Source organism: Bos indicus, chromosome 6, assembly GCF_029378745.1.
Source record: "Bos indicus isolate NIAB-ARS_2022 breed Sahiwal x Tharparkar chromosome 6, NIAB-ARS_B.indTharparkar_mat_pri_1.0, whole genome shotgun sequence".
Lineage (NCBI taxonomy): Eukaryota > Metazoa > Chordata > Mammalia > Artiodactyla > Bovidae > Bos > Bos indicus.
The window spans coordinates 20499945-20527198 of NC_091765.1; the positions used below are offsets into that span (position 1 = coordinate 20499945).

The window sequence follows — 27254 nt, forward strand, 5'->3', positions numbered from 1 at the left end:
ATCTAGGTTGGTTATAACTTTCCTTCCGAGGAGTAAGCGTCGTTTAATTTCATGGCTGCAGTCACCATCTGCAGTGATTTTGGAGCCCCCAAAAATAAAGTCTGACACTGTTTCCACTGTTTCCCCATCTATTTCCCATGAAGTGATGGGACCGAATGCCATAATCTTCGTTTTCTAAATGTTGAGCTTTAAGCCAACTTTTTCACTCTCCACTTTCATTTTCATCAAGAGGCTTTTTAGTTCCTCTTCAGTTTCTGCCATAAGGGTGGTATCATCTGCATATCTGAGGTTATTGATATTTCTCCCGGCAATCTTGATTCCAGCTTGTGTTTCTTCCAGTCCAGCGTTTCTCATGATGTACTCTGCAGAGAAGTTAAATAAGCAGGGTGACAATATACAGCCTCGACGTACTCCTTTTCCTATTTGGAACCAGTCTGTTGTTCCATGTCCAGTTCTAACTGTTGCTTCCTGACCTCCATACAGGTTTCTCAAGAGGCAGATCAGGTGGTCTGGTATTCTCATCTCTTTCAGAATTTTCCACAGTTTGTTGTGATCCACACAGTCAAAGGCTTTGGCATAGTCAATAAAGCAGAAATAGATGTTTTTCTGGAACTCTCTTGCTTTTTCCATGATCCAGCGGATGTTGCTGACACCTTCTCAGTCATTCCTTTCATAAGTTTGTTTCTTGATGACCTTGAGACTTCTGAAGAGTATTGGTTAGGTATTTTGAGAATGTCCCTCAGTTTGGGTGTGTCCAATATCTTGTTGATAATGAGACTGGAATTATGGGTTTGGGGGAAGAACATGGCAGATATGAAGTACCTTTATCCCGGTGTATCAGGGGATCCATGCTATGAACACGACTTGTCCACTGGTGATATTAACCTTGATCATTTGGTTAAGGATACTGATCATCAGGTTTCTCCATGGAAATGTTTTTCCCCTTCCACACTCTGTTCTTTGGAAGCAAGTCACTAAGTCTAGTCCACACTTGGGGAATAGGGTAAGCTTTATTTTTTTTGTTGGGGGAAACATCTATATATATTGTTTAGGATTTTTTCTGAAGGAAGATTAGTCTCTTCTATCATTTTTATTTATTTATACAATCATTTATTTGTATTACTATGGATCATGTATATTTATTGTATACTTTGGATTATAATGCATTACAGGCATACCTCACTTTGTTGTACTTTGAAGATACTGAACGTTTTACAAATAGTTTTGTGGCAGCACTGTGTCGTGCAAGGCTGTCAGTGTCAGTTTCACAGAAGCATTTACTATTTGGTGTCTCTGTGTCACGTTTTGATAGTTCTCGAAATATTTAAAACTTTCATTATTACAATATTTGCTATGGTGATATGTGATTGATGATCTTTGGCGTTACCAGTACGATTCATTGAAGACTCAGATGATGGTTAGCTATTTTTTTTTTTAGCAATAAAGTATTTTTTAAATGTATAAATTGCTTTTTTAGATATAATGCTATTGCACACTTAATAGACTAAATGTAGTGTAAACATAACTTTTATGTACATTAGGAAACCAAAAATTTGCGTGACTTTCCTCATTGCGATATTCGCCTTACTAACAGTGGTCTGGAACCAAGCCCGCAGTGTCTCCAAGGTTTGCCCGTAACTGTTATTTATTTTGTTGCTCAACTTGCTTTAGCTTTGGCCTTTGGGAGCTCTTTCAGGTTGGCTCCTTTCCCCTTTGACGTGCCTGTGAGTGAGTGATCGTCGCTCAGTCATGTCTGACTCTTTGTAGCCTGCCAGGCTCTTTTGTCCATGGAATTCTCCAGACAAGAATACTGGAGCGGGTTGCCATTTCCTTCCCCATTGACATACCCGTAACTTTTTGTTTTTTTGAGCACTTGGTCACTTTCTGGTACTCCAGGATATTCCAAGCTCATCTTGTATTTTCATTGCCCTGGGCGTAGAATAAGCCCCTTCTTCAAGAAATCCTAGTTGTTCTCACTGGAGAATGGTACTTAGAAACCAAGATTTGGGTGTTCTGTATACTTGTTGCTACTGGAGTGTTAGCCAGTCCTCACTTTATTTATTAAAATATTTTTAAAGTCTAAATTTGAAAATTATACCAAAGAAGTAGCAGGCCAGAAGTAGTACATACCTTGACTTTGGAAATTACAAAGTGAAGATTTTCTATGGCTATATTAAGCCCAGCTTTTGGAAACACACATTCCAATAAAAGTATGCATTCATATTTTATTTAAATAATATATACTTTTAAAGTTATTTTACATATATATTTCAGTATGCAATGAGGATAAAATAGTTTCAGTTATTGAAGTTTGTTTTTGTTTTAAGCTTATCTTAATATTAGCATCCTTATCACTGAGTGGAACAAATGACTTGTTTCTTTTATTTTGGTAGGACTTTTAATCCTTTGTTTCATGTGGGTTGTAGGTGGAAATGAGGAATTATGTTGTTAGGTTTTTCTTGGGAAAATTGACGTCAGTTTTAACCCAGTTCACCTATTCATGAGCCTCTTTTCAAAAGTCAGATTTTTTTCATATTTGGAGTTTTAGTCTAATTTAGACTTTTTACTTTGGATATTTAAGCCACAGGGGTAAGTGAATGGTTTCAGCAGCCCAGATATAGTTGATTTGGTGTGCAGCAGTCCCCCTTATTTGTGGTTTTGCTTTTCACGATTAAGTGTTAAATTACGTGCCACTGTGTTCTGAGTAGCATGGTGAAGTCTGGTGCTGTCCTGCTCTGTCCCTCTCCTGGGCCTGAGCCATTCCTTTGTCCAGCCTTAGTAGGTAGATGTCTTGGTTGTCAGACCTTGTGTTCAGGTAACCCTTACTTAATAATGGCTCCAAAGCGTAATGATGCTGGCAATTTGAATATTCTCTTACTGTGCCTAACTTGTAAATTAAACTTTATCATATGTAGGTGTGTACAGAAAAACAAAACAAAACAAAAGCTATGTGGGGTTTGGTAGTGTCAACATTTTCAGGCACCCACTGGGGTCTTGGAAGGCATCCCCCAAAGATAAGAGAGGGCTATCATTTTTCTCTTTGGTCATCAGACTGGAGCAAGTTTTAAAAGTTGAATTAAACCTTAAATTGGGAGTTAAAGTTAATTTTGAAAAAACATTATCAGCTTGTTCAAAATTTAAAAGTGGGTAAGAGTACAGTTGCTCTAAAGAAGAAGCTCGTTCACTGCTTTAATTCTGTGTTTTTGTTTGTTTTCCTTTGCAGAGAATGTAGCTGGTCACTACATTTCCCCCTTTCATGATATTCCTCTGAAGGTGGACTCTGAAGAGGTATTGTTTTAACTTGTTTGGGGCATGAAAATATCTACTTCTAGTATCACCATAAGATGCTTTTTGGAAGCATTTCAAAAAGAAATGTTTTGGTTGGCGGTAGAGAAGGGCAGAGGAGAATTAGCATCAGTTATCTTTGTAACAGGATTATAAGCCTTCTTCATGAATTAGAATTTGGATAAGAATGGGTTTCTTCCGGGAGGACTTGGGAAGAAAGAAGTGTTAGTAGTCTATGAGGCTTAGAATTTGGTAGCAAATAAAAATTTAAGGTTAAGAATTTGGAAGGTTAACAAGAGGCTTATTTTTCATAAGAATAGTAGTGGTATTAGTAATAATAAGATAGTAACATTTGTGGATTATCTGCTGTTTGCTAGCCACCATGTCAACATATGCCATTTTATTTAATCCTTATAAATTGCTATTATCATCTCCAAGGACACTGGAGCTGAAGCGTCCTTGACTTGGATACTTTGTCTAAGGTCACATAGCTGGTGAGTGGCGGAACAAGGATTTGATTTAGCATTTCTGACCACAGAGTTCATGCTCTTTAACTACTCTACCAGATTGATGCTAGAAAGATACAGTTGGAAAAATGGTAGTCTTTGAATAGCTATTCTTTTAGAACCTAAAATTACTTGAGAGGTGGGAGGGTAGAAGGGACGTAAGTCAGGTTGGAGGGAAATCTGCTGAAGATGGAACTAGGAGGGACTCAGAATATTGGTGCATTCCTGGGGCTCTCCTGACTAGTTGGCGAGATGGCATCGTTGGTGGTGGATGTTAGTAGTCACCTCAGTCTTGGCAGTTCTTTCAGTAAGATCTGAGAAGTTAACTGGCTTATTTCATTACCACGTTTTTCAGTGACCAGAACTATATTCCAGGATGAGATTCTGTGGGGCTGGTTAGTGGGGTTGGGTTTTCCAGAACTGTGGTGGGATCAGTGTGGAGCAGAGGCCAGGGAAAAAGTGGGAAGCTGCTGCAGCTGCAAGTCTGGTTTGACCTTTCCAGTGTTACCTCAGGGGCCGACTGCCAGGTGTCACAGTCAGATTATGGAACATGGGAATAGGATGTATGCTGCCTCCCGGGGCTTCACAGGGTTGGACTGTCCATAACAATGATAACGGGGGCCAATGAGAGCCGAGAGTTACCGAGTGCCCCTCGTGCTTAGCCAGGCACTGTGCTCAGAGCTTGACTTGCATTATTTCAGTATGTCCAGGGCTACTGTTACCATTTTTATTTTGCTAATGAGGTGAAGTGCCTTGCCCATGGTCACAAACATGGTCTGTTGTGGAGATGAGACTTGAACGTAGGACTGTAACTCCACAGACTGTCATTTTTTTTTTTTTAAACGTTTCTTCGGGTTTTATTTTAAATAATAGCAGGTGTGAAGTCAAGTAGACAGTAGGCAATGGTGACTTGATCCAGTAAGCAAAAGGAAAGGTATTTTATTCTAAACTATTATTTACAAACACATTTAAAACTATAATCATTTCCTATAACGTCTATAAAATTTTCCATAAATAATTATCCCAGAGACAGCCAAGGAAGAGGACGTTCAGCAGCATCCTCTACAAAGTCTGTATCTTAGCTGCTCTTGTGTAATCCTTCTAGCTCACTACTTCTGAGTAGTATTCAGCTACAGGACAAGGAGTCATGTAATCTGGAGAGAGAAAGGAACCGGTGAGAGAGCATAGAGAACTCTACAGTACTGTGTGTGTCTCTGAGTGTGTGTGTGTGTGTGTGTGTGTCCATGTCTTGTTTTGGCCAGTGAGCTGTCCAACCTAGGTATCTCACATCTCCCAACCACTCTCTTTGATTTTGGCTTAAAGAGGGTGCATTCATCTATTTATTTGTTAATTAATTTATTCATTCAGTAAACAGTTATTGCATGGTTACTATGAGTCAGACAGTATTTCGAGCACTAGAGTTGCAGTGGTGAAATAGGTGAATATAGTTCCCTCTCAGCCAGAGGAGACTAACAACCTGAAAATAAACAAGACAATCAAATACTGTAAGGTGCTAGAAAACTAGAGGAGAGTAGTGAAGAGTGACTGCTGGTGCTGCTTAGCGGGGAGTGGTGCACTGTGACAGTCTCTATACCTCATAGCAGTAGCAGTGATAACAATATTATATGGAGGAATTGTGTAGTAGGTCGGGGTGTAAGTGGAACAAAGAATGGGCTTCCTACATCCCTCTGAGTAATAATACTCTGCCTTAGGAGGATGGGTTTGGGGGAACATGAGATTTGGGCTTATGAAAAATTGATAACGGCAGAACAAAGTGAAACAGGTTGTGCGAATGAATTCTGGGCCGTGGAGATTGGTACATACAGTGGCTGTGTAAATAGGCTTCCCTTGTTCCCAGACATAATGATTAGAGAACTCTTGCACCTTATACTTTGGGTGGTGGTATTTTAGGAAAAGAAATGATGTTTCAGGGCTGACTTGGAATAATTGTTTTTCTGTTTGTTTCCTTCATTAGCTGTTTCGGTGTGTAGAAGTTACATATAATGTGTGAGCATTTGTGAATGGTGTAATTTTTCTTCCCAACCCGCCGAATAATGCTCTTTTAATTTAAAAGTGCTTGATGGAGACTTGGTAATCACACCTTGGTGGAAATCACAGGCAGGCGGCGCAGCCGAGTACTTTCATGGCTTGTTAGTCACACTCCCTGGAGTTTCATTTCAACAATGAAATGACTGTTTTAAGCATGGTTACTGGAAACTGCCAGTCTTTCCTTAAAGACTGAACTGAGCCTTTGCTTATTTTGTAAAAACTAGGAAAATATACTTGAAAGAGATTTAGCTTTTCTAATAATTTGTTTTATGAAGCGCTGAAAACTGCATGAGTTTTTGATGCTCATGCACTGGGGGTGTAAATGCTGAGAGAAAACTGCACTGGGTATTTGGTGGATTCTCTGTTGAATCAGGTTTCTGGAAACCTCTGGTGGAATGTTTATACGATAGGCATATTTTTATTGCTGTACGGTCAATACAGCTGTATTTGTTCATGAAATATTAGAGTCAAAAATAGCATCTTTTAAAAATTGAAGTGTAGTTCATTTACAGTGATTCAGGTATATAGCAAAGTGATTCAGTTTTATATTATATATATATATATATACACACACACATATTCTTTTCAGGTTCTTTACCATTATAGGCTATTACAAGATATTGAATATAGTTCCGTGTGCTATACAGCAAGTAGGTCCTTGCTGTTTATCTATTTTATATCCAGTAGTGTGTATCTGTTAATCCCAAATTCCCAATTCATCCCTCCCTGCCTTCCCCTTTGTTAATCATGTTTGTTTTCTATGTGAGTCTATTAATATTTCTGTTTTTGTAAATAAGTTCTTCTGTATCATTTTTTAAGATTTCACATATAAATGATAGTTTATGATATTTGTCTTTGTCTGTCATACTTCACTTAGCATGTTAATCTCTATTTCTATCCATGTTGCTGCAAATGACATTATTTCGTTCTTTTTTATGACTGAGTAATATTCCATTATATGTATATAAAACATCTTCTTTATCCACTCATCCGTCAGTGAATATAGATTGCTTCCATGTCTTGGCTATTATAAATAGTGCTGCTATGAGCATTGGGGTCCAAGTATCTTTTCAAATTAGAGTTTTTGTCTTTCCAGAATATATGCCCAGGAATGGGATTGCTGGATCATTGGTAGCTCTTTCAAGGAATCTCCGTGTTGTTCACCAAAATAGCTGCACCAGTTTCCATTCCCACCAGTAGTGTCAGAGGGATCCCTTTTCTCCACACCCTCTCCAGCATTTATTATTTGTAGGCTTTATTATGATGGCCATTCTGACCAGTGTGAGATGGTACCTCATTGTATTTTTGAATTGCATTTCTCTAATAACCATCTTTTCTTTTATAGGAAAATGGCATTCCTACAAAAAGAGCACGAAATGATGAATATGAGGTATATCTAAAGGTTTTTATTTGTGTGTATCACTTATATTGTCTTTTAAAGACCCTGATGGTAGTCTGCATTTGTAAAGTGATGCTGAATTATTTTCCGTCACAGAACTTATGAATGCATCCTGATGTTTTTATTCTAGTCTCTCTTTAAGGCAGCTAGGGACAATATTATCATTTTACTTTATTCCCTTATGGTAAAATATATGTAACATGACATTTACCTTATTATTTATTGTACACTTTTTAAGTGTACAGTTCAGCAACATTAAATTCTGTACCATGTTATACAATCATCACCGCTATCCATCTCCAGAACTTTTTCATTTTTTCAAACTGAAACTCTGGACCCATTAAGCAATAGCTCTCCAGCCCACGTCCACGCAGCCCCTGGTAACCACTGTGCTACTTTCTGTTTATAAATCTGACTATTCTAGGATCCAGGAATATATGCTATATTCCAACTATATGCTAAAATAAATACATTCTAAATCCATCTTTAAATATATGACTGTCAAACTTTTAATTGTTTTTGACTTAGGACCAGAACATTTAACTGATATCTGTCTTCCCATTTCTTTCTCTTGATTCCTTTTTATCTTGCTGATTCCAGGAAACATTTCCTGCCTCTTAGCCTTCTTTTTCCTTCCTAACCTTATTGCCCTCTAGTCTCGTCTGGCTGAAACTTTTGACCCCAGCCTTTGAATCTACTTCCAAGCATAGCTGTGGGGCTGTTTAATTCCCATCAGCTTTTCCTGCCCCCCATCTTGTATTTTACTAAACTGATGTTTGTCAGATGGTCCTAAACCATCTGCATTGGAACTGCTTAGGGCACTTGTTAATATTTCAGATTCCTGGTCCATTCCATATCTACTAAATTCATGCGGACTGGGTAGTCTTCACATTTAAGTGTTCTGTGCTCAGTCACTCAGTTGTGTCCGACTCTTTGTGACCCCTGGACTATAGCCCTCTAGGCTCCTCTGTCCATGGGATTTCTGAGGCAAAAATACTGGAGTGGGTTGCCATTTCTTTCTCCAGGGACTCTTTCAGACTTAGAAATCGAACCTTTGTCTCTTGTGTCTCTTGCATTGGCTAGTGGATTCTTTCCCAGTGTGCCCAAAACAAGTGTCCCAGGGCATCCTGTACGCTCGGAAGTTTGAGAGTCATTGCTCTCCATAATGGATAAATAGACATCCAGGGGCTCAAGTCTTTATGGGTTCCTAGAGACTGTGAGTGTTAACCTGAAAACAGTTGTTTCAGTGGCAAAAATGTTTACTGCGTATATATAGTAGTAGTGCTTAGTGAGTCAGTTGTGTCGGAATCTATATGACCCCATGGACTGTAGCCCGCCAGGCTCCTCTGTCCATGGGATTCTCCAGGCAAGAATACTGGAGTGCGTTGCCATGCCCTCCTCCAAGGGATCTTCCCAGATCGGACCCAGGTCTGCCGCATTGCAGGCAGATTCTTTACCATCTGAGCCACCAGGGAAACCAACTTAAACTTTAATTTTTAGAACATAGTTTGTGTTGGTGACTACCTGATTTTTGATTTGAGATTTTTTTTTTTTTAATTCTTTTCTATTTCCCCCACCCCTCAGGCCGTGGCAACTACTTTCCTACTCTCTTTCTATGAATTTGGCTTTTTAAAACTTTTCAGATTCTACCTGGAAGTGGTGCATGCAGTATGTGTCTTTTTCTGTCTGACTTCTTTCACTGAGCATAATACCTTCCAGGTTCACCCATCCTGTCACCAAGGGCAAGATGTTGTCCTTTCTCATGCTTGGATACTATTCTCTTGTATATATAAAAAATGTATTTGTCCATTTGTTGACAGGCACTGAGGTTGTTTCTGGGTCTTGGCTATTGTGAGTAATGCTATAACGGGCTTAGGAGTATAAGTATCTCCTCGGTATCCTGTTTTCCTTTTTTTTGGATATATATACAAAAGTGGAATTGCTGGGTTATGTGGTAGTTCTATGTTCAGTTTTTTGAGGAAACTCCATACTATGTTCCATTGTGGCTGCGCCAGTTTACATTTCTACCAACAGCGCACAGGGGTTCCTTTTCTCTGCATCCTCGCCAGGACTGTTATTTCTTATCTTTTTTCATGATAATCATTCTAATGGGCATGACCTGGTATCTTATTGTGAGTTCGATTTGCTTTCTTTCTCTTGATGATTAGTAATGTTGGCCATCTGTTTGTCTTCTTTGGAAAAGTATTTAAGACCTGTGCCCTTTTTTTTTTTTTTGATGGATTGGTTTTTCACTATTAAATTACATGATTTCTTTATATATTTTGCTTATTAACCCTTTAACAGATATATGACTTGCAACTGTTTTCTTCCATTCCATAGGTTGCCTTTTCATTTTGTTAATTGTTACCTTTGCTGCGCAGAGCTTTTTACTTGAGTATGTTCCCACTTGTTTATTTTTGCATTTGTTGCCTTAGCTTTAATGTCAAATTCAAGTTTATTTGATATTTTAAGGGTTAGAACAAGGATAGAAGGGTTATTTCCTTTCTTTTTACACCCCAAGAATATAGATAATGCAGTGTTAGAGAATCTGCCTGCCAATGCAGGAGACACAAGCGACAAGGGTTCCACTCCTGGGGTCGAGAAGATCCCCTGGAGAAGGAAATGGCAACCCACTCCAGTACTCTTGCCTGGGAATTCCCATGGACAGAGGAGCCTGGCAGGCTGCAGTCCATGGTGTTGCAGAGAGTCACACAGCACTGAGCATACACACATATAAAATCTACTGACTGCTTTTTCATCCTTTTTTTTTTCCCTGCAATAAAAATAGAAGGGAAAAAAATAGAAAAAAGAACTGAAGGAAGAGGTAAATGTCCCTAACCCAACATTCTGAATTTGAAACATGTCCCCTTGTGTCTTTGTGATTTTCTAATAAATTTCAGCAGGCTACTTTTGGTTTGTAATTAACATTAATCTTAGAATAAACAGACTGACATTGGCTTTAAAAAATTACAGGTCATGTGCATTTTAGCCCGAGAGAAGAAAAGCAGACTGGAAGTACACTCCTAGAGATCAGGAGCAAATGATGAGGAAGAGTGTAGTTTGCAGGCTTAAAATTCAAACCTGATCCATTGTTCTCCTGGCGTAATTCAAGTCTCTGTGAGAGGTTTTGGTGGGTGTCATTCTGTAAAAGGATTGGCACCAGCTTTGTCTTCTCTGTCACCTCTGAGTATTCATCTGCATGCATTTCTTCTCTTATAGCCAGACTTTCAGGGATGAATAAATTATGTGAACATCTGCCGTTTACTTAGGTTTTTCTTTTTAACAGCTACTTCAGACATATTTAAACAGGTGCTGGGGTACCTCATGAAAGAGCATAGAAAATGAAACATAACAGCAGGCCTGTATATAAGGCTGCTAAGATAGATATGAGGCGTATTTCTCAGGAGCAGTTGTTGAGAGTGCATTCTCAACTTTGTTCTTTATCTCATTATGAGTGTGCAGTTTTGTCGTGGTAAACTTCAGTCTCATCTAGAAGAACTTAAAAACCATCATTATTTCTTTGGCTTGATTTATATTTAATTGTGTAAATGGCATTCTTTAAGTTAACAGCATTCCTGTTTCACTAAGAAAACCCCAGATATTGTTTAGCAGTGCTTTAAACCAGAGGTTCTCAACTCTGGCTGCATATTAAAATTGCTTAGAGAGCTTTTAGAAATAAGCAATGCCCTGGCTTCACCACAGAACCACTGAATTCAAATATGTAGGAGATGGGGGCTCTAGAAATCTCTTAAAAAAAAAAAAAAATCAATTCCAGCTCTCCAGGTGATTTTACTGTGTGGCATAGTTGAGAATAACTATATTTAATCACTGCTTCTCAAATGATCTGTGGTAAAAGATAGTTTTTTGGTTTATTTCTAATCTTTTGTGAACTGATATTGATACTTTAAAAAATTACAATCAAAATGAACTATTAGAAAAACTTAATTCAAGTTCCAAATACTTATTAATAGGTCTGACAGTCATAAAAATTACTTGGTCAAATTGTTATAAATGTTTCTAAAGGAGCCGGTAACAAGTTGGTAACAGTCAACTTGCAGCTTAGCCCTGGTCCATGACCACACTTGGATGAAGACTGTTTTAAACCGTTGCTTTGATAAGTTGTTAGTTACTGATATCAGGATGGGAAGCAAGCCAACTTTAAACATAGACCTTTTCTCTCTCTTTTTATAAAATAATTTTGTTTATTTTTGGCTGCGCTACGTCTTCTGTTGCTTGGGCCCTCTCTAGCTGAGGTGCTCAGGCCTCTCATTGTGGTGGCTCCTTTTGTTGTGGGGCACAGGCTTTAGGGTGCATGGGCTTCAGTAGTTGCAGTTCCTGGGCTCCAGAGCACAGGCTCAGTATTTGTGGCACACGGGCTCAGTATTTGTGGGGCATGGGCTTATTTGCTCCTTGGTAGATGAGATCTTCCCAGCCTAGGGATCAAATCCACGTCTCCTGCATTGGCAGGCAAATTCTTTACCACTGAACCACCAGGGAATCCCTAAGGCTTTTTCTTTGTAAGGCCATTACTGTAGAAAATTATTTTTAGTCACCACTGATCTAGAGTTTCCTTTGTTAAGTACGCTACAAGTTCAGAAATGGTAAAAAGAAGCAGTGGTTCTTTTGTAACTTTAGGGAATCTGAGATCATTAGATAATGTAAGCTAAGCTATGTAACTCTTTGTAAGCTTTATAACTACCTATACTGATGGCCTCAATTTTACATTATGATAGAAATAACTTGGATTTAAATATTTTTTTATGATTTTCAAAATATTTTACTTCTTAATTGTCTGTGTATTTTCATTTAAAGCACATAATTGGTCTTCACAACTTTGTGTGGGATGAGGACAGAGATTATCACACTTACTTTGCAGACTGGAAAAGTGAGACACTCAGTGCTCACTTTTGTTTTAGTTGGAAAGTAATTGAAACACGTTTCTTGGCTCCATTCTGATTCTGTCCCTACCTTGCAAAGGTATTTCCAGAAATGTAGCAACTTCTAACACCTGTGCAGTAGTGGTCAAGTAACATAATCAGGCTTAAATTCTGTTATATTTTAACCAACTTCTCTAATTTTTTAGTAGGAATTTAAGGCATAGGCAGACATATGATGCAGACTTTTTACATTTTTTGTAGGAAAAAAATAAAACATTCTCATGCAGGAGATAAGTGAAAAAATAAAAGATGACAACATTAAAAAAATGTTTTCTTTGTTGTTTTTTATATTGCAGAATGTGTTTAACATGGTTGTGGAAGTACCTCGGTGGACAAATGCTAAAATGGAGGTATGAAATATCCTATTAGCATCAAATGGAATAATTAATAATGATATAAAATTTTGTTTCAAGTTGTTTGTCATAATATTTTGAATTTGGGATGGTTGACAAGTTTCTTTATAATGGACAATGGAAAATATTCTTGCAAACTTACTTTGAATCTATTTTCAAAAAAGAAAATATTATTCCAAGCTGAATTTACACTTTAAAGAGAATATATTCTTTTTTGCCTCTCTATTTTGTTATACACATATTTATTTAATTTTCCTTGACTCCTGTGTCTTTGAAAATAGCAAATACTTTTAAGGTTTTCTTAAATAGGTTCTGAGATGTATTTTGTTCATAGACACAATTGCAGCATATTTGGGGCTGACAATTTTGGTTCCTAAGGACTTAATTCTTCGAGGAGTTAAAGTGTTTTTCTGGCCAACTCTTGATTTCTGAGTACTTTCTAAGAGCATCTAGTATTCCCCTGGTTAGTTTTTAAAATTAATGATTTTTTCTTGATTTTTCTTGATAGGTGTGAACCTATCAAGAACTTCCTTTTTGCTTTTCAGAATTTTATTGTTTCATCTTCAGTTAAGTAAGGTCCCTATTTCTGAGTGAAATTTAATTTATGGTACTTTGTTTCGTTATCTAAGTTTTCTGCAACTTTGGATGTGAAGGTAGGTATTATTTTACATGTTTAAGTTAAGATAGTTTTATCAGTATATGTTTTGCAGATTCTATATTTGGAGAATTATTTCTCTAAATATAAAATAGTAGGTTTTTTGGTTAATATTTTAATAGGAAAAAATAATTAAATTCTTCTTTTGCTCATCTTGCTTTTGGTACAATGTTTTATTGTTCTTGGCTACTCTCTACCTCACTTGGGTGTAGGATCAAGAACCTATGAGATCTTACCTAATTTAAGCAGTGTTTATTCATTCAAACATGGCTTCAGTTATTTTTTGTTTACTTTTGTAGGATAGTTTTTTTTTTTTTTGGCATGGCAATTTGAATATGTTTGATTGAAAGGTAACTTTGAAATGAAATCACTTAGTGAAAAATCTTTATTATAAGATTGATGGTAGAAAACCCAAGTAGTAACAAAAAGCAAGTTGATTAATCCTTAGCTTCTTGCCATTTCAATAATATTTATTATTTGTGTTAAAAATAATGAGTTCATAAGTAATAGAGTGCCAAAATATATTATCTGACGTTTCCTTTCCAGTTTAATACAAAACAGTAAATTAGAAATAAGAACCAGCTTAACTTATTTTTAAAGTTATCTTTGATCAATAAGTTGGAATACGAATATTTAGTCTGATAATGGCAGATTTAAAAATCCTGTTTGAATATAGGATTAACCATTTTATGTCCCACACCCCTTTTCTCCCACAACCTGCTTAGATTGCCACGAAGGAACCACTGAATCCCATTAAACAAGATGTAAAGGATGGCAAGCTTCGCTATGTGGCAAATATCTTTCCTCACAAGGGTTATATATGGAATTATGGTGCCCTCCCTCAGGTAACATTTTTGTTATAATGGTAAAACTTCTCTGTCTTCTGAAAAAATTGCCTTGTAAATCCTGTGAACTACTTGAATTTAAATTGAGGACATGTCAGTGAGAGATTTGTAAATTTAAAATTTTTTTAATGTGGAATTTTATTGTATCAATAAATTTTTTTTCAAACTGTATATATGTCTGTACTCAGATTCTCAGAGTTAGGTATTTAGAATACTCACATTTGGCATTTTGAACACATTTCTTTTTCTGAGCTTGGCTATTAAGAGTCAGTGGAAAATATTTTATCTCCTTTATCTGCAGTCATTTTTTTGGATATGACAAGTTATACTTGTATATACATTCATACATGACAGCATGAATTTTATTTTTTAAACTTTAACAGATGAACCTATTAAATTGTTACCTCTTTCAGAACTCATTGTGAATTGAATAAGGCAACTTAATTATATACTGTTAAGAATTTATGACTTTTCAGTAGGAAGCAATGAAAACAATGGCTAAGTGATGGTAAAGCAGCATTCCGATTAGAGAGTAACACTTGCTATTTGCTTTTCTTCCTTTTTTCTCCTTTTTTGTTTTTTTTCTTATGTTTCCTCATTCCTAGGAAGTGGTAACTCCTTCCAGATAATTTAGTGAGTAACACTCAGAATATGCAGAATCAGAAGTCTAGGTTTGGAGACATAAAGAAGCATCTGCCTTTATGTTTACAAAAACCTTTAGAGCATCTGTCTATCTGGATATTTTTATATTTTAATTTTGTTTATTAATTTTAATATTTTGTGTGAAATTCCAAGATTCTATTTGGGAAATATCTGAGAAAAGGGGTTCTTGTTTTATCTAACTCAAAAAAAAAAAAAAAAGAAAAACCAGCTGCCCATGTAGAATAAACAGTTGCAGGAAAAGAAAAAAGAAAATTGTTTTCTAAAGAGTCAGACTGCCTTTGATGGCAGTTAGACCACCCACATGGATACATTCTTGGTTAAAACAGGCGCTTCTAAAATGGTGTGCTAAGAATGAGGATGTTTGTTGAAACTAAGACCACAGGATTTCTGACTTCCCAGGTGCCTAAGTAGACATTCTGTTTGACCTGGCAGTGAAAGGGTGAGAACCTTTTTGTTAAGCTTAGGGGATACTGTCTGCAGAAGATGGAGAGATGAGGAGAGGGCCTAACAAGCCACTGAATTAAAGGAAGACAAAAATAGACCTTTGAAAAGTAGAGTAGTTGTTATTTAATTGATCAGTCGTGTCCAACTCTTTGCGACCCCACAGACTGTAGCCCTCCAGGCTCCTCTGTCCTTGGGATTCCCCAGGAAAGAATACTGGAGTGGATTGCCATTTCCTTCTTCAGGGGAAAAGTAGAGTAAGCAGAGGATAAACTAAAGTTCATCTATTTGTTTATTTCATTAAACATTTATTAAGGATTTATGTGCTAGACTGTATTTAGGTGTTGGGTAGACACAGAAAAATGAGATATAAATATAAGATTAGTGCAGCATAAGTGATAAGAATGTTGATTTTAGAGCCAGCTTGCCACCTACTAGTAATGTGACTTGGGCAAGTTCTTTTGTTTTTCTGGACCTCATTTTCTTCATCTGTAACAGAGAGATGATAAGATACTGCATGTGGTCCTGTTGAGGTTAAATGAGTTATTGTATGTTCATGTTAGAATAATGCCTAGTGGACAGTGATCACATTGTTGTTACCACTGGTACTTTTACTATTATCTGGTTGTTTTTGTTTTTTTTTTTTAAAGCATTTATAGTCTCCTGGAGGTGGGATGATCAACAACTAAATTAGTGGCTACAGTGGAGCATAATAGATTCTAATTAACTCATCTTTTGTAGTTTATCTATTTAAAGTTATGACGTATTTTTGTATTCCTCTGGATGTGTTTGAATGTTCAAGGTGCTCTTCCATGCTATTATATTAGTCTGTGAGGTGCAATAGTTCTCCAGCTAGAACAGAAATTAGACTCTTAATCTTGGTTCTTAATGTCCCCTGCATTCACCACTGCCTACTGAAATTTCATACTCCACCTAGTATCCAAAAATACCATTTTTGTCCATATGAGAACCTTTTAATGCCTTCCTATTGCTGAAAGGATAAAATGAAACATTCCTAACATAGCTCCTCAACCCTTTTATGGTCTGGTCCTACTTAGCCAGCCTTACTCTGCAGCCTGTTTCCTCCTCACTTCCCTCCCACCACAGCAGCATCTTCAGTGTCTCAAGTTTCCCTTGTCATTTTCACACCAGCTCTTCCTTCACAGAGCTGTTCATTTCTTCAGGACCCATTTTTTGAGTAACTGATGTTTGCCAGACAATGTTCTAAGTACTGGAGGTAGAGCAGCGATATCAGTGACAAAAATTCGTATGGAACTTTTATTCTAAGAGACAGACAAAAAAAAAAGTAAGAACGTATAGTATGTCAGATGGTGGTAAGTGTGTTGGAGAATAATCAAATAGGAAATGGGTCTAGGGTGTGTGGAAATTGTTGCAGTTGGGAGGAAGACCTCAGCGTGGAGCTATTTTCTAACAGGAGACCAGGAGAAAGTGAGATGGTGGCATCTTAGAAAGTGAGTGCCATCCCAGGCCATTTAGAGGAACTCATCAAGAAACATGAGGTATAAAAGTCTAGAGGTGGAAGGAGGGCTCGTGTGTCTCAGAAAGGAGGCCACTGTGGATAGGATGGAAGTGAGGAAGAGGAAATAGACCTGTATTCTCTCTGCCATTTTTAACCAGAGATCTTTACTCTCTTTTTAAACCTAAACTGATGGTGGTGGTGGTGGTGGTGGTGTGTGTGTGAGAGAGTCCTCAGCAGAAAAATAGATTGCACAGAAGTTAACACCAAGCAAAAATAACTACATTGATTCATGTTTATATAAAGTTGAAATTAAGCCAGTTGTTTATGGACAAGGTAATGTACCCAACTGTCTGAGCAGTGAAGAACTCACCTGCCAATGCAGGAGATGCGGGTTTGATCCCTGGGTGGCAAAGAGCCCCTGGAGAAGGAAATGGAAACCCACTGTAGTATTCTTTCTGAAATTTCATGGAAATTTCATGGACAGAGGAGCCTGGTAGGCTGTCACAAAAGAGTCATACACAACTTAGTGACTAAATAACAACAAATGTACCCAATATTTTTTTTGCATCCTTGTCAACGTTAAGACAGAGTGAGCCTATTAAATTGAAAGCCAGCCCCTGGCGCATTTATGTTTTTGATCTCATGTCCAGCTTCTCCTTCTGCTCCTCCTCCTGCTCCCTAACCCCAACACTGACCTCCTCATGATTCCTCTGAGGCTCTAGGCGTACTCCTGCCTCAAGCTTTCACACTCACTGTGTCCCCGGCTCTGGATATATTTTCCCAATGTACACAACGCCCTCCTTCCTTCAGTGTTTGCTCATCAGTTGCCTCCTTCATGATGTCTGCCTCTAACATCCTTTACTGTTTTAACCCAGTGTACTCCCATCGTTCTTCCATACTTTTTTTTTCCCCTTTTCCATTACACCTGTCAACTTCTGACACGCTATATAATTTGTGGTGGTTTAGTCGCTAAGTCATGTCCGACTCTTGAGACCTCACGGACTGTATGTAACCTGCCAGGCTCCTCTGTCCATGGGATTCTCCAGGCAAGAATACTGGAGTGGGTTGCCATTTCCTTCTCCAATATATAATTTAGTTGTTAAGTTTATTGTAAATGTGTTCTAGTTAGAATGTAGTCTCATGAGGGCAGGGATTCTGTTTGTTTTGTTTGCTGTTGTCTTTCAACTGCCCTGGTTAGCGTCTGGCACCGAGTTAGGTGATCAGTAAATATTTGGGGGATAAGTGAATCCATGAATGCATGGTGTGTATTGCATATGGTTCGTAGGCATGTGTGGGTTTTGCTGTTCTCTTGTGATACATCTTGTAACAGTGGGGAATTTGTTCAGAGCAGTTATCAAGCCAACCATGCTTGGAAGAACACTGAAGCAGCAGAATACTGTTTAAGCAGAAGCCTCTCCATGTAGTCGTCAGTGCGCTCTCGTTGTTGCAGACCTTCATCTGCCTAGACTGTGTAACCCTGCTGATAACTTCTCCTGCACTGGCGATGATGACTTCCTCAAAGTTTGAGTTTGGACTGGGCAAAAATCATCTTTGTTTGTCTTCCCCTAATTGTTCATATTTCCCACATATTATTCAAGTGTTGTAACTTTCTGTGTAAATATTTAGAAGACTCATCTAAATAATGTCAAAGGACTAGAATCACTAAATTCAAAATTTCTTCAGTCTTACTGGTATATCATTGTGTTATTATTTGAACTTCATTATAATTTGGTTCATTGACCCCAAGTTGCATTTAGTACTACTTCTTAGCTTTATAACCTGAAACCAGTGACTAAATGTAACCAGGCCTATTTGTTCATCTGTGTCACCCTGCCATCTACCCCACAACGCTATTGTGGAATTCGAATGAGATGACCAAAAACAAGGTTAAGCCCTCAATGAGTGTTTGGTGGTATTATCTCAGTGATGACACTGTTGCCACTGATATTAGCTGCTACTAGTGAAATAGCTTTTGCTCCAAATTGAAGCTGGTGAAGTACCAGTAGAGGTTGAGCAGATCTTACTTGACTTGGAGATAGGAGTTCTGCTTGATCAGGAAGTAGTACTCAAGAAGTCTGTATACTCAGTTCTGTACCATTCAGTGATATTTTGGCAAGACTTAAGGACCAGAGCATGGTGATTACTGATGTATTGGTTAATATTTATAAGATTGTAAAGTAATGATCTCAGGTACCTGCATGAGGATGAGTAGACTTGTTTTAGGTTAGATCAGTAATCTGTGTATATTGAGGTTTTTTTCATAGCTTTATAGCTATGCTTTGTATTAGTTTAACATTTGTATTCCTGAGAGATTTTTAAACTTTTTTAAAGCTTTTCATGAATCTGTGCTAAAATTTTTCTGTGTACATAATATGTATACATACATACTACTACTGGGTATATATCTATAAGTCACATTGCTAAGTTCTGAGTTTATTTTACTAGATATTCCCAAATGGTTTACAAAAGAAGTTGTAACAATATGCACTCCTCCCAGTAGTAGCGTTTCAGGCTTCTTACATAATTATGAGTATTTAATGTTATCAGATTTTTTAAGTTTTTGAAATAGTGACTCATTTTGGTTCTAATTTGTATTTCTCTGATCAGATTGGTTATCTTTTCATATATTTATAAGTCATTCATGTTTCCTCTAAGAATTACCTTTTCCTGACTTTGACCCATTTTGTATTGTTTTGCTTTCTCATACTTAGTTGTAGAAGTTATTTCTAAAGTCTGGATGCTCGCCCTTGTCAGTTTTGTGAAACAAATATTAAGAATAGGGATTTCATCTTCTGGATATTTCTTTGCTAGCTTGACTGCTTTTCAAGTTGTTTCTCTGCCTAGTTTTAAGCCTAGACACTTAAAACTCCACTAGAGAGTGTGATTAAAGTTTTAAATTGGTCAAGATTTCTTCTGGTGATTGCTTGAAATTATACTGTATTTTCAAGTTAAGTTAGAAATCGTTTAGTATGACTCTCTTTTTGTAGTAAAAAACCAAGCCCTGAAGATACAGAGCACTGAATGCGGAACTAGAAATAGAAAGAACCAGTATGGTATTTTTTCTGGTGAGGGAGATCATGAAGAACTGGCCCTAAAATTGACAGCGTTGTTATAGGTTAAGAATTTTGCCTGTATGTATTTATTTCCTCAATAGAAAGAACTAAATTGATAGGTAAAAAATGTAATTGGAGTTTCTGAAGAGAATGAAGACAGTTTTTGTGTCAATACGAAGAAGGACTTTTGTAGAAAAATTAACTCTGAACACAGTGGGTTAAGTTATTTCATTAATTTGTGAGCTTCCTGGTTACTGGTAGTATTTATGCAGATTATGAAGGACCACTAACAATCATAGAATTCAGAGATAGGATGTATCTAGCAACTGTCTTATTGAAGACTTTCTTTTTATAGGTGAGGATACTGAGGTCTGAATGTTTTGGCCTAGGTAGTTTGTGGCTAAAATAGGACTAGAATCTAGGTATTGTCCTTCAGGCTAGAGTGACTTCTAGCTTATCACATTTGCTCCCTTCTGAGAATGAGAAGATACCCATTGCTCCTTACCTTGGACGAGGGGTGAGAAGATACCCCTCGTCCAAGGTAAGGAGCAATGGCTGTGCTTTGCTGGAGCAGCCTTGAAGAGATACCCCATGCCCAAGGTAAGAGAAACCTAAGTAAGACGGTAGGTGTTGCAAGAGAGCATCAGAGGGCAAACACAAATGAAACCATACTCACAGAACACTAGTCAATCTAATCACACTAGGACCACAGCCTTGTCTAACTCAATGAAACTAAGCCATGCCCCTGGGGCAACCCAAGATGGATGGGTCATGGTGGAGAGCTCTGACAGAATGTGGTCCACTGGAGAAGGGAATGGCAAACCACTTCAGTATTCTTGCCTTGAGAACCCCATGAACAGTATGAAAAGGCAAAATGATAGGATACTGAAAGAGGAACTCCCCAGGTCATTAGGTGCCCAATATGCTACTGGAGATCAGTGGAGAAATAACTCCAGAAAGAATGAAGGGATGGAGCCAAAGCAAAAACAATACCCAGTTGTGGATGTGACTGGTGATAGAAGCAAAGTCCGATGCTGTAAAGAGCAATATTGCATAGGAACCTGGAATGTTAGGTCCATGAATCAAGGCAAATTGGAAGTGGTCAAACAAGAGATGGCAAGAGTGAATGTTGACATTCTAGGAATCACCGAACTGAAATGGACTGGAATGGGTGAATTTAACTCAGATGACCATTATATCTACTACTGTGGGCAGGAATCCCTCAGAAGAAATGGAGTGGCCATCATGGTCAACAAAAGAGTCTGAAATGCAGTACAATCTCAAAAACGACAGAATGATCTCTGTTCGTTTCCAAGGCAAACCATTCAATATCACAGTAATCCAAGTCTATGCCCCAACCAGTAACCCTGAAGAAGCTGAAGTTGAACGGTTCTATGAAGACCTACAAGACCTTTTAGAACTAACACCCAGAAAAGATGTCCTTTTCATTATAGGGGACTGGAATGCAAAAGTAGGAAGTCAAGAAACACCTGGAGTAACAAGCAAATTTGGCCTTGGAATACGGAATGAAGCAGGGCAAAGACTAATAGAGTTTTGCCAAGAAAATGCACTGGTCATAACAAACACCCTCTTCCAACAACACAAGAGAAGACTATACATGGACATCACCAGATGGTCAACACCGAAATCAGATTGATTATATTCTTTGCAGCCAAAGATGGAGAAGCTCTATACGGTCAGCAAAAACAAGACCAGGAGCTGACTGTGGCTCAGACCATGAACTCCTTATTGCCAAATTCAGACTGAAATTGAAGAAAGTAGGGAAAACCACTAGACCATTCAGGTATGACCTAAATCAAATCCTTATGATCATACAGTGGAAGTGAGAAATAGATTTAAGGGCCTAGATCTGATAGATAGAGTGCCTGATGAACTATGGAATGAGGTTCATGACATTGTACAGGAGACAGGGATCAAGACCATTCCCATAGAAAAGAAATGCAAAAAATCAAAATGGCTGTCTGGGGAGGCCTTACAAATAGCTGTGAAAAGAAGAGAAGTGAAAAGCAAAGGAGAAAAGGAAAGATATAAACATCTGAATGCAGAGTTCCAAAGAATAGCAAGAAGAGATAAGAAAGCCTTCTTCAGTGATCAATGCAAAGAAATAGAGGAAAACAACAGAATGGGAAAGACTAGGGATCTCTTCAAGAAAATCATAGATACCAAAGGGACATTTCATGCAAAGATGAGCTCGATAAAGGACAGAAATGGTATGGACCTAACAGAAGCAGAAGATATTAAGAAGAGATGGCAAGAATACACAGAAGAACTGTACAAAAAAGATCTTCACTATCCAGATAATCACGATGGTGTGATCACTGACCTAGAGCCAGACATCCTGGAATGTGAAGTCAAGTGGGCCTTAGAAAGCATCACTACGAACAAAGCTAGTGGAGGTGATGGAATTCCAGTTGAGCTATTTCAAATCCTGCAAGATGATGCTATGAAAGTGCTGCACTCAGTATGCCAGCAAATTTGGAAAACTCAGCAGTGGCCACAGGACTGGAAAAGGTCAGTTTTCATTCCAATCCCAAAGAAAGGCAATGCCAAAGAATGCTCAAACTACCGCACAATTGCACTCATCTCAGACGCTAGTAAAGTAATGCTCAAAATTCTCCAAGCCAGTCTTCAGCAATACATGAACGGTGAACTTCCTGATGTTCAAGCTGGTTTTAGAAAAGGCAGAGGAACCAGAGATCAAATTGCCAACATCCGCTGGATCATGGAAAAAGCAAGAGAGTTCCAGAAAAACATCTATTTCTGCTTTATTGACTATGCCAAAGCCTTTGACTGTGTGGATCACAATAAACTGTGGAAAATTCTGAAAGAGATGGGAATACCAGACCACCTGACCTGCCTCTTGAGAAATTTGTATGCAGGTCAGGAAGCAACAGTTAGAACTGGACATGGAACAACAGACTGGTTCCAAATAGGAAAAGGAGTTCGTCAAGGCTGCATATTGTCACCCTGTTTATTTAACTTTTATGCAGAGTACATCATGAGAAATGCTGGACTGGAAGAAGCACAAGCTGGAATCAAGATTGCCGGGAGAAATATCAATAACCTCAGATATGCAGATGACACTACCCTTATGGTAGAAAGTGAAGAGGAAGTCAAAAGCCTCTTGATGAAAGTGAAAGAGGAGAGTGAAAAAGTTGGCTTAAAGCTCAACATTCAGAAAACGAAGATCATGGCGTCTGGTCCCATCACTTCATGGGAAATAGATGGGGAAACAGTGTCAGACTTTATTTTTCTGGGCTCCAAAATCACTACAGATGCTGACTGCACCCATGAAATTAAAAGACGCTTACTCCTTGGAAGGAAAGTTATGACCAACCTAGATAGCATATTCAAAAGCAGAGACGTTACTTTGCCAACAAAGGTTCATCTAGTCAAGGCTATGGTTTTTCCTGTGGTCGTGTATGGATGTGAGAGTTGGACTGTGAAGAAGGCTGAGCACTGAAGAATTGATGCTTTTGAACTGTGGTGTTGGAGAAGACTCTTGAGAGTCCCTAGGACTGCAAGGAGATCCAACCAGTCCATTCTGAAGGAGATCAGCTCTGGGATTTCTTGGGAAGGAATGATGCTAAAGCTGAAACTCCAGTACTTTGGCCGCCTCATGCGAAGAGTTGATTCATTGGAAAAGACTCTGATCCTGGGAGGGATTGGGGGCAGGAGGAGAAGAGTACGACAGAGGATGAGATGGCTGGATGGTGTCACAGACTCGATGGACGTGAGTCTGAGTGAACTCCGGGAGTTGGTGATGGACAGGGAGGCCTGGTGTGCTGCAATTCATGGGGTTGCAAAGAGTCCCACACAACTGAGGGACTGAACTGAACTGAACTGATAGGGTTTAGCTCTAAGTAGCATTCCTTTTTAATTATCTCTGTAAAATTAGAGGAGCCAGGCTTAGATAATCTGAAATTCTAGATAAGATTCTTGAGATGATGTTTTCTGCCTATCTTATAAATCTGAGAGAATTCATTTCAGGGAACTTCTACAGTTCTGTTCAGAATCAGCTAATTATGAGGGTTTTGAGGAAGGATGGTGCATAAGGGATCCTTAAACTTGATAATAAATTTCTGTTATGCTGTTCATTGGAGAAGGCAATGGCACCCCACTCCAGTACTCTTGCATGGAAAATCCCATGGACAGAGGAGCCTGGTGGGCTGCAGTCCATGGGATTGCTAGGAGTCGGACACAACTGAACAACTTCACTTTCACTTTTCACTTTCATGCATTGGAGAAGGAAATGGCAACCCACTCCAGTGTTCTTGCCAGGAGAATCCCAGGGATGGGGGAGCCTGGTGGGCTGCCATCTCTGGGGTCGCACAGAGTCGGACATGACTGAAGCGACTTAGCAGCAGCAGCAGTAGCATGCTGTTCATTTATAAAAATGCCCATGTATATAGTTTGTAGGCAACAAGGTGTAATCTCTTCAGAAAACTAAAGAGTTGACATCTTTTCATGCTTTTGTCAAATTCTTGAGATTTGATGAAAAGGTGGAGGATCTTTTAAATGGAATGAAATGAGACAAAAATGAATTTTTCTTTTCTTTGGTAGATACTCTCTTGTTCTTTAGTTTATGAAGGGAAAACTGGGTTTGTTCTATTAGAAGTCATTTAAAGTATAGGAAGTTTATTTTCAAATCTGTAAAGCAAGACCCAATGCTCTTACCATGTCAAAGAAAGCAAAAATGGAGGCAGCAATTCAGACATTTTGTAGAAACAAGGGCACAGACAGCAGGAACATCGGAAGTGAAGCTCCAAATAAAAGTGAGCATGAATTTAGACAATGACTAAACTTTTTTTTTTTTTTAAACTTATATTTGGCAAAACTAATACAATATTGTAAAGACAATGACTAAACTTGCAAGAAGAGTGTGTTTGGAAATACCACCCACTTTCAGATGTGATTATACAGACAAGTGAGAGACAGATGGGAGGAAATAGTATAAATCTGTTTTAATTATTATGATGCTTAAGAATGTATTGCCATGTTGGCATTGAGCCTATTTAATTTCTGAGAATTTTTTCCTTGGGTTATGACTATCTGTAAAACTTCATGATGATGTGGAGAGATTATAGAGAGTATTAACCTATATTCCACCCCTACTTCTGTTTTTTAGACTTGGGAAGATCCCCATCGAAAAGATAAGAGCACAGACTGCTGTGGAGATAATGATCCTATTGATGTTTGTGAAATAGGCTCAAAGGTTTGTTTCATAGAGTGTTGTTCTAACATATGTTCTACTTTAGTCATGCCATAAAATTTCAGTTCTTTTCAGAAGGCACCAGTTCTTCAACTCTTCAAAGTTCTTGCCTGTTTATCCCTCTCATAAGTGAAGTCACTCGCTCATGTCCGACTCTTTGTGACCCCATGGACTGTAGCCTACCAGGCTCCTCAGTCCATGGAATTTTCTAAGCAAGAGTACTGGAGTGGATTGCCATTTCCTTCCCCAGGGTATCTTCCTGACCCAGGGATTGAACCCGGGTCTCCCGCATTGCAGGCAGACACTTTACTGTCTGAGCCACCAGTCCTTTTTTGTATCTTTACTTCCTTCTCTTAAACTGTGTGTTGGTAAACCCTAGCCCATGGCTAGTCAAATCCAGCTTGCCCCCAGTTTTTATAAAGAACACAGCTCCGGCCTTTCATGTACATGTTGTCTGCGCTGCTTTCGAAGCACCACTGCAGTTGAGGAGGTTGGAAGAGATGCTGCAGTCTCAAGTATTTGCTGTCTGTCCTCTTACAGAATGAGTTTGCTAAGTCCTGCTTCGTCGTCCTTGCCCGTTATCCAGGCAGAATGTACAATGCTGATGAGAACTAGCTGGTGCTTTTCTTGTGTGCCTGCTTCCAGGTTACTGGGGACAAGCAAAACTTCCACTCTCATAGGTTACTACTGCCTGCAGAATTCTGTGTGTCTTCGCTCACATTCTTTCTCCTGTTTTCTGCTGCCTTTATCGCCAGTATTTATTGTTCTCTGTTAAACTCCTTGTACTTGGTTCTCACTCTCAGCAGAGCATGTTGTCTTTAATTTTGTAGAGCTCCTAGAAACCCGCAGATAAGCATCCCTTTACTCTCCCCTTAGGCTCTCAAACAGATGTGCCTGTAAACACTCCTCCTTCCCTTCCTTCTGTTACTGAGACCAGGACTTCCCCTGGGTTCTCAATCCTGTCCCTTCCTGCCATTTGAATGACACTGTTTTCTTGACTCTTCTCTGTTCTGTATTTACAACTGCCCTTTCTTTATTAAGGGCTTCCCTGATAGCTCAGCTGGTAAAGAATCCGCCTGTAATGTGGGAGACTTGAGTTCAATCCCTGGGTTGGGAAGAGCCCCTGCAGAAGGGAAAGGCTACCCACTCCAGTATTCTGGCCTGGAGAATTCCAGGGACTGTATAGTCCATGGGGTCGCAAAGAGTCGGACACAACTGAGTGACTTTCACTTTCACTTTTCTTCATTGACTTCCTTCCATATTCCTTTTCATAAGAAGACCTGTAAAAAGAGCAAACACTCATCTCTGTCTCCTCCTTCCCACTTAATCTTCAGTCAGTTTAAAATTGTTTTCATCCCCCCATTATTTCAATGAAACCGCTCTTACAAAGATCATCGGTAGCTTTCTTTTAACCAAATCCAACCTGCCCATTTCATATGTTTTGTATGACTTGAATTTACCTTGGAATTTTATGCCTTTAACCTCATCTTCCTTCTTCTATCAGTCTCTTTGCTTGACATCAGTTGTATCAGAGTGACTTGGATATCCTCTAATTCCTCCTTGGTTTCTTTTGTAGGCTGCTTTTCTTCTGCCTGCTCCTTAAGCATTGCTTAGCTTGAGAATTGTGCCATTGTTCAGCTCTTTTTCTCATGTGAGGACTTCCTTGGTGATCCAGTCCCAACCGTTTGTGGTTTTGCTCTCAAATTACTATCTCCAACTCAGACCCACATTCTCAGCTATCTGCATTTACACTTGACTGTCTCCCAGGCATCTCACACTTGTGTCCCAAACTGAATTCCTCATTTCCTCCTCTCCACGTTACTCCTCTCAGTGAAGGACACCTGTCTTCCTTCCCTACTTGCCTCCAGATTCTTGAGACAGAAACTGAGAAATCTTACAGATCATCCTTTGCTTCTCTTCATCTCATTAGTCTTGAGGTACTGACTCTGTGACCTAAATGGCCTTTAAATCTCTTTCTTTTGCATTATCACTGGAGCTAGCTTTGTCTAGTCCTCAATTATATTGCACTTGAATTATTCCTGCCACGGCCCAGTTTCCTTGCTGAGTCTTATTTTCCCCACCATCATTCATAGCAGACTGTTCTCCTGCTGTGTCCTTGTTTAGGCCTTGTCCCCTGCTTTCTGACTTTCTCTCCCGCCGCTCCTTGTTTGCACGCTGCCCTGTAGCTGTACTACCCTTTCAATTCCCGTTAAGGTGTCTGCCCTCACTCAATACAGGCCTTCATACAAACTGTTCCCTCTGCAGAATGGAACACTCTTCTTCCTTCACTTTGTCTTACTTCCCCCTTCGTTTCGCTGCACATCCCCCTGCTCATCCTTTGGATCTCAGCTCTAG

The 27254-nt window shown here is 38.7% G+C and overlaps 1 protein-coding gene across 3 annotated transcripts in view; it reads left to right on the forward strand.

Moving 5' to 3' along the window:
* PPA2 (inorganic pyrophosphatase 2) overlaps nt 1–27254 on the forward strand; it is a 98155-nt gene that overhangs the window by 14476 nt on the left and 56425 nt on the right. The window contains exons 2-6 of one of the 3 annotated variants that reach the window (XM_019962026.2): nt 3224–3288; nt 7186–7230; nt 12473–12526; nt 13910–14029; nt 24816–24902. In XM_019962026.2, the coding sequence (XP_019817585.2) occupies nt 3224–3288; nt 7186–7230; nt 12473–12526; nt 13910–14029; nt 24816–24902 (371 nt within the window). The remainder of the gene's footprint in view (nt 1–3223; nt 3289–7185; nt 7231–12472; nt 12527–13909; nt 14030–24815; nt 24903–27254) is intronic. The other 2 variants (XM_070791122.1, XM_070791121.1) reach the window with 2 other exon arrangements.